The 7,343-nt window shown below is 43.6% G+C and overlaps 2 protein-coding genes across 5 annotated transcripts in view; both read right to left on the reverse strand.

Annotated features, from left to right (window-relative positions):
• Positions 1–5,974, reverse strand: part of LOC118331462 (A disintegrin and metalloproteinase with thrombospondin motifs 2-like) — a 10,128-nt gene extending 4,154 nt beyond the window's left edge. Inside the window, exons 1-9 of one of the 4 annotated variants that reach the window (XM_035666414.1) lie at positions 5,470–5,974; positions 4,759–4,864; positions 4,384–4,527; positions 4,079–4,211; positions 2,338–2,451; positions 1,721–1,866; positions 1,557–1,646; positions 1,312–1,394; positions 812–945 (exon numbers count right to left, since the gene is read on the reverse strand). In XM_035666414.1, coding sequence (XP_035522307.1) covers positions 812–945; positions 1,312–1,394; positions 1,557–1,646; positions 1,721–1,866; positions 2,338–2,451; positions 4,079–4,211; positions 4,384–4,527; positions 4,759–4,864; positions 5,470–5,614 — 1,095 coding nt within the window. In that variant the 5' untranslated portion in view covers positions 5,615–5,974. The other 3 variants (XM_035666415.1, XM_035666417.1, XM_035666416.1) reach the window with 3 other exon arrangements.
• A 675-nt stretch (positions 5,975–6,649) lies between these two features.
• The window catches only part of LOC118331687 (A disintegrin and metalloproteinase with thrombospondin motifs 2-like), a 2,382-nt gene continuing 1,688 nt past the window's right edge, over positions 6,650–7,343 (reverse strand). Inside the window, exon 4 of the mRNA XM_035666756.1 lies at positions 6,650–6,820. Coding sequence (XP_035522649.1) covers positions 6,728–6,820 — 93 coding nt within the window. The 3' untranslated portion in view covers positions 6,650–6,727. The remainder of the gene's footprint in view (positions 6,821–7,343) is intronic.

Consider the following 7,343-nt stretch of genomic DNA (forward strand, 5'->3'; position numbering starts at 1 on the left):
ATTGCTTCTCAACATCGGTTTCAGTAATGAAATAAGTGATGCAGAAACATTACAACTTTTCTACAATGCGAGAATGACGTCCAGGCATCAACAGCTCCACTGTATGGAACAGTTTTCCCTGATGAGTTTCTGGTCTCAGTCTCTTAGTTTCAGTCTTTCTTCCTACAGCATGATGTTCATGTTATAACTGATGGTCCCATTTAAGTCAAATCAGACCATAAGCAGGGTAATGCTTTAGGGCGGGGCTACCTTGTGATTGAGCAGCTCATTCTCAGTGAGTCCGTACAGTCAACGCACCAAACTCCAGATCAAATGTCAAACAGTGCTCAGACAGATCTGGATCCAGATTCTGATTGTTGACTTATTTCTCTTCCATCAAATCTGTTTCACAAACACATTTTTTACTGTTTATCGTGGACTGGAATACCAGGTCCTGTGTGAGCAGGAGAGCCGCCATTGTTTCCAAACCAAGGGCAGCCAATGAGAACAGCTCAACTCGCTGTACGTGACCTCCGCTAGCTGCTAAACACCAACATGGAGACGACCACAAAGACAGTAACCAGGCTTCATTCAGCGCCACCTCTTTGACCATTTTTAGATTAGCTGGAAGTCATATAAAATAAAATAAATAAAAGGAAACAAAGATAATTTCACAGTAAGTAACTAGACAGAGAGATGTTTCAGGAGCAGCTGTTATAAGAAGAAACATATTTCATATTTTATTCACATTTAATATTTTACTGTAGTTTAACTTTTAGTACCATTAAAATGACGTCAGCATAACAACACAGAAGAAGTTGAGAATAAAGACCTCACACTCTCCTCGGACGCAGACGCTGTGGGCATCACTGTAGGAACATGGCGTCCCATCATGCACCATTCTGTTCATGGAAACCACCGCGCCCGTTTCCTTCGACTGACAGTACAGACGACAGTGCTCATCAGCTGCAAACACACACAAACATTATGATGGACATATTATATAAACATTATTATATCCCAGCTTCTGAGGGTGGAACATTTAAGGTGAAACATTTAAGGTGGAACATTTAAGGTGGAACATTTAAGGTGGAAAATTAAAAGTTTGAAGAGACGGAAATGAAAATATTTTCAGACTTTGAGGGGTTAAAGGAGGAGAGGCCACAAGTTTCCTTCCAATAACAGATTCCTGGCTGATGAGCTTAACATGTGAACACACACACACACACACACACACACATACATTTTTTTCTGAACTTGAAGATTAGATTAAAGTTTCCACTTTGCTCAGGGTGTGTGTATATAATGTCTGTACATAAAGTGTGTATTTACGGTCAGGGTGTTGGTACGGCAGCCAGTGATGTTTGCGTCCTTCGTGTTCATAAAATGGATTCCAGACTTTACACTGATCCTCCCTGAAAGAGAAAAACAACCAATCAACCTGCACAGAAACACAAACATATATTGACTGCTGAGATACACAAGAGATCCACAGCAATGCAACACAACTGAAATTAACTTAACACTGAAGTCAGTCAGTGGACACAGATATCAGAATAAACAGTAGATCTACTGACCTGAAGTCAGTCAGTGGTGGACACTCTTCTTGACTGCACAGCTGGAACTCGTAACTGTTTCCGAAGCAGGTACGCCCCCCATTGGCTGGACTGAGAACAACAACAGGTTAGTTTCTCTAGTGTGTCGGATGTGTGTTATCACAGATGATTGGTGGCTCACTCACGCTGGGTTGTCACAGCGCCTGGCCCGAAACCTGACCCCGCCCCCACAGGTCCTGGAGCAGCTGCCGAACGGACTCCAGGTTGCCCAGCCGCCATCTTGTCTCAGCATGTCAGGGGTCAACCTCATGCAAAAACCCTTAAAACAGTGCTGTAACGACACACAGTTACCATGGAGACGCAAGAAAGTTCAGAATGGAGCTTGGCTCAGGATGTGGTTAGCCTAGCTTAGCATAAACAGACAACTTTATTACTGTTCAAAAATACAGCTTTATCAGTGATTTTGGCTGAAACTGGATCATACTTTATGGAGAAAATATTGTTTGGTTTTCACTCTGAGGTCCTCCGCCTGCCTCAACTCCGCTAAGTACTAATGTAGCTGCTGTGAGCTAACTGCTAATGTAGCTTCTGTTAGCGTGCAATGGAAGCGGGCTCAGCAGTCTCCCAGTGAACACGGTCAGACCGGGATCGAACACAACCTCTAAAACAGATAGAGGACAGTTTGACGACAGTGGTACTGAGGTTATTTATGGAGTTTCCACATGGATAGTTGCTAAAAGTAGCTAACTAGCTAAGGCAGTTAGTTTTACACAGCTAAACATTACTCTGAATGTGTCCTCACCTTCCCCGGTCCACACTTTGTCCCGTCGAGTGGTGGACCTTTCTTGGTCTTACAGTAGAACGGGTTGTTGTAGTCGCTGCACCACAGCTGTTTACAGGGCTCAAGTGTTGTGTACTGGAGACACATAAAGATATGTAGAATATGTCAAAATATATATATACAAAACAGACCATAAACAACAGCACAAAACACAGTGAGAGACAGTGTTCACTCAAAAATCCTCATAAAACCTCAGATTCTGACTTCTTCCATCTGAGCCAAAATAAAAACAATCAGAACCAAACCTGAAAGAAACTGTGAAACATGGATCTGTTCAACAAAACAGGACCTGTGACAGAACAAATAATTTCATCATCATGTTGAAATGTTGGAAATAGAGACGCCCTCAGATTAAAGACTGCTGATACATTTGATCTAATGTGCTCGTGTACATCGTCCTCCTGGGGAAGCTTAATGTGTGATATCATCAAACAGTTAACATCCTGAACAGATGTGGTGCTGGCCTCCAACCCAAAAACACGTCAGCAGGTCACATCTGCACACATCAGTCTCAGAACGCCTTTAACTCCGGTTTCAATTTAAATTGTTCCATTTGGAGGATCTTTCATCTACTCACTTAAATAGTTTCCTCATCTTGTCCTCTGTGTGGTTTTTAGAGTTTATTTTTATATGTTATCCAGTGCGTTATTCTTGAGAGGAAGCTGGACTTGCAAGATCACGAGAGAATCTATCTTGCCAGTCTTTAATCTGTGTGACCAAATTACAGTGGTACCAGACTAATCAGCATCCTCTGTAGTACTGGCAATACCAGCGTAGGTGAAGCCAGAAGATAGATAAACAACAATGGTGGCAGCTAAAGAGGTTAGCGCATCTGTCCTGTTAGCAATCAGTTCCTCAGAACTGGATGGTAAATGGTAAATGGACCTGTACTTGTATAGCGCCTTTCTAGTCTTCCCGAAACACCTCAATGAGCGCTTTTACACTACGTGCCACCATTCACCCTTTCACACACATTCACTCAGTGATGGCAAAGTCCATCGAACAGAAACTAAAACTCATTCATAAACCATTCTAACACACCATGCACAGCATTTGGGAGCAAATTCTTTGGGTTCGATACTTCGACATGTGGCAGGAGGAGCCGGGGATCGAACCAACAACCTTCCAATTAGGGGACGACCCGCTCTGCCTCTGAGCCACAGCTGCAGAGTATTTCATTTTGAAAGAAGAACAAAGAACGACACTGAAGGCTTTTTTCTCTTCTTTGACTACGTTATATGATTCATTGATCCGACTGGACGGTGATAGACAGATGGTTTATCCAATCACCTGGAGAGTTGTTTTTTTCAAAGAGCCTGCATTTTCCAACAGCGATTTCCCAAATGGTTCTGTGTTGCAAGCTATCTGGAGCCTCTCACTGGTGAGCATGGCCATACCCACCACCAAGGTCAGCAAACCTGTGTTTTTTGCGAGAATGGCAAAAGAATTAGGGTTATGTTGTGTTTAGGGTTGTGCTGAATTTAGGTACTGGCACCCTTTTTTGGTCCAATTCAGGCCCTGGTCACCAGGATTTAGTGGCATCTAGTAGTGTAGTCCCATTCTAAGGTAACGAAAACACATCAATTCAATCTTCAAGCAGTTACTGAATGATGCTGGTTGTGTTACTAAAAACTATAAAGGTTTGAAAGAGGACAAAGGTCACCTATCATCAGATGGTCTGGGTACAGACAGACAGACTTACTACAGTACAGAGACTGTATCCTGGTCCGAAGTCAAAGCGACACTGTTGATCCATAGAGTACTGAAACCCTGGCAGCTGAGGCAGAGCCGGCCAATCATGGTTGAACGGGTCATCACGGAGACAGTCATAGGTACTGAAGAGATAGACAGGGAAACATACAGACAGACAGACAGACAGACAGACAGGTTTTGGTTGACATGCGTTGTGTTGGGGGGATGCCTGATGTGGAATTAGGGCAAATATATTCACACAACAGTAAGTATTCTAGTAGTACTACTAGTAGTAGTTGTAGTAGTAGTACTGACTGCAGGTACTGGTGCAGCTCCCTCCAGCTGCATCGAGACCAGTGGTATCGATGGAAGGTGGCCTGAACCCGCGGAGACATGATGCTGCCCAACGGCACGTCATCAGCACAATCATTGGCCTCACCGTCATGCTCCATCCCTAAGCTGAGACAGACAGACAGACAGATATACAGAAACACAGGCAGTCAGACAGACAGACGGACAGACAAATCAATTATTGTCTTCAGATGGACACCTGGGAGTCAGTTCTTGCTGATACAGTCTATCATCTTTTCACCCGAGAGTCGTTACTCTTTTTGTTGAATTTTGAATTGGTACTAATACTGCCAATAAATGTGCATTTATTTATGTAGTGTTTGTGTTTGTGTGTCTCACACGTGTCCTGTTTCATGGGCAGCTACAAAGGCAGAGGAAAAACCGTCCTCAAAAACGAGGACGCAACTCCGATGCAAATGACACATTCCTTTAACTGGAGCATAACCTGCAGAGACAGAGCAACAGGTCCGAGGTCAGGACCTCGTCAGGCAGGTGGTGTTAGTAGTATTTGCTGTAGTAGTGGTAGTACCCTGCATGCCGGATAGGTGAAACTCCTGCCTTGTCAGGTAGATCGTTTTAGTAATAGTACTTGTAGTATTAATGGTAGTATTAGCAGTTGTACCTCACTTGCAGGAGATGTCAACCTCTATCTAGTAATGTAAATGATGTTAGCAGTAGCATTTGTATTATTAGTGCAACCTGTCAAACTCTTTCCTGGACAGGTAGATTGAGTTGTAGATTAAGTGGTGTTGGTAGTAGTATTAGCAATTGTACCTTACATACCAGAGAGGCCAAACTCCCACCTAGTTGAGTACACAGGGTAAATAGTAGCACTTTTATTATTAGTAAAACTATTAGGAGTTGTACCGTGTATACCCAAGCAGCCAAACTGCTTCCTGGACAGGTAGATGGTGTTACTAGTAGTATTTGTAGTGTTTGTGGTCATATCAGCAGCAGTACCCTGCATGCTGGAGGTGCTGGACTCTCTGGTCAGATGGATGGTGTTAGTAGTAGTACTTGTAGTATTAGTGGAGGTATTAGCAGAAGTACCCTGCATGCCGGAGGGGCCGAACTCCTGCCTGGTCAGGTAGATGGTGTGGTCGTGCTGCTCGGCGTGACTCTGCTCCCTCTGCTGGAGATACGACCATCCACAAACGTTCTCCAAACTCTTCTGGGCATTACCCACAGAGATCATCTCCAGGGACTGATAGAGGGAGATTAAGATTTTATTGCGTTTAAACTTGCATGTGGGGTTTTACGGATTCCCTGGGGATTCCTTGTTCGCACAACAATTGCTACTTTTTTAAATAAACCACTGAAACGTAAGTATAGTGTAGTACTGTCCACACAAGCTACATTTTCCCATGCATTCACCAACTTGTCAACAGCTAACCATTAGCTAGCTATAGTTTGTTTACGCTGTTTGTTGACAGAAAATGAATACAATTAAGCCTTGGGGGACTTGCAGACTGGGAACACCCCACAAGAGCTGCAGGTTTGGAGATGTTCTGACCCAGTTGTCCATCACAATGTGGTTCTTGTCAAAGTGGCTCAGATCCTCAGAAGAGCTGCCCATTTTTTGCCTGCCTTTCTAACACATCAAACTGCCTGAGCGACCGAAATGTTCATTGTCTGCTTGATATACACCAGCCGCCCCCACCTGACCAGCGAGGCCCTGATAACCAAAGAAGGGAAAGCTGATTGTGCTAAAAATTGTTCCTGTTCAAAAAAAAAAAGCAGGCAACACCTCCCCCAACCTCTGTTCTAAGCAAGAGGAGTCACAAAGGCTAGTTATATAAAATGCAGGATTAACAGTATACGATGTTGTTTTTCTGCTGGGAAGTACACCAAAGCTAAACTGTTGACCTTGGCTAACACTTAAGTTGGCTTAAACTGAAAGAGCAAAAAACTGAGCCTATAACAACACAGTCGCAGTAGATGAGGCCAGCTAAAGTATTACCACAACCGATTTAAGTTCAATTCAATTCAATTTCCAATTTTATTCTGTATAGCGCCAATCGTCATGAACAGAAGTTAATCTCCCCAAGGAACAGCTTTTTCAAATAGAGCTAGGTCTAAGACCGAACTCCTTATAACATTTACGCGGCAGAGACCCAACAGTACCGACCATGAGGCAAGCACTTGGCCGAGCGGGGGCCAAGGAAACAAGCGGGGGCAAGGAAAAACTGCATTTACAGAAAACCTCTTCCCTGAGGACAAGTACAACACACAAAAACAACTTTAGTTCATTCACACAGTAAAGTTCCCTGACCAGAAACCTTCAGTAGCTTTGAAACAGAGTCACAGTTTAGTACGCTTTGGCTGGCGACAACATGATGATTCTGACCAGAACAACGTTGATGTTGGCGCCCAGAGAATGGTCCTGATAGATCTCGTTAACCTGGAACAGACAGAGAGAGGTGCTGTAAGAATACGTTCTTTTCAGAAATCGAGATTAACCTTCTAGTACTTAACCACAGTATTGTAGTGGAGGGGTTTCCTGTTGTGCTGTGTCCAGAACCAGTTCATGGTAAAGTCACCATGATAAAATGGTTCCATATGAAATACCAGACAAAGAGCGGTTCATTGAACTTGTCCAGAGGAGGCAAGTTAAGGCTGGATCCAGATTTGACCTTTGACCCATGGGCTCTGACTGCCTGCAGGCTCACCCCAGAGAAAAGAAGATCAAAAGTCCACTGTGATTTCAGCTGAACTGCAATTCAAGGTGGATGATCAGATGGACTGGACCGTGGACCCAACAGTCATACCAACAGACTCTGGCTATGTTAGTGCTTCTTTGTTATTGAAGCTCAAGATACTCAGGGTAGGGATCAGATCTACAGTAGAAGGAACTATGGTTTTAGGCTGCATTGCTTGGACATCCTGATGATGATGAGTCAGATTTTATTTATTTAGCCCCAAAA

This window comes from Morone saxatilis, unplaced genomic scaffold (assembly GCF_004916995.1).
Source record: "Morone saxatilis isolate NCDOM2014 unplaced genomic scaffold, NCSU_SB_2.0 Contig20, whole genome shotgun sequence".
Taxonomy (NCBI): Eukaryota; Metazoa; Chordata; class Actinopteri; family Moronidae; genus Morone; species Morone saxatilis.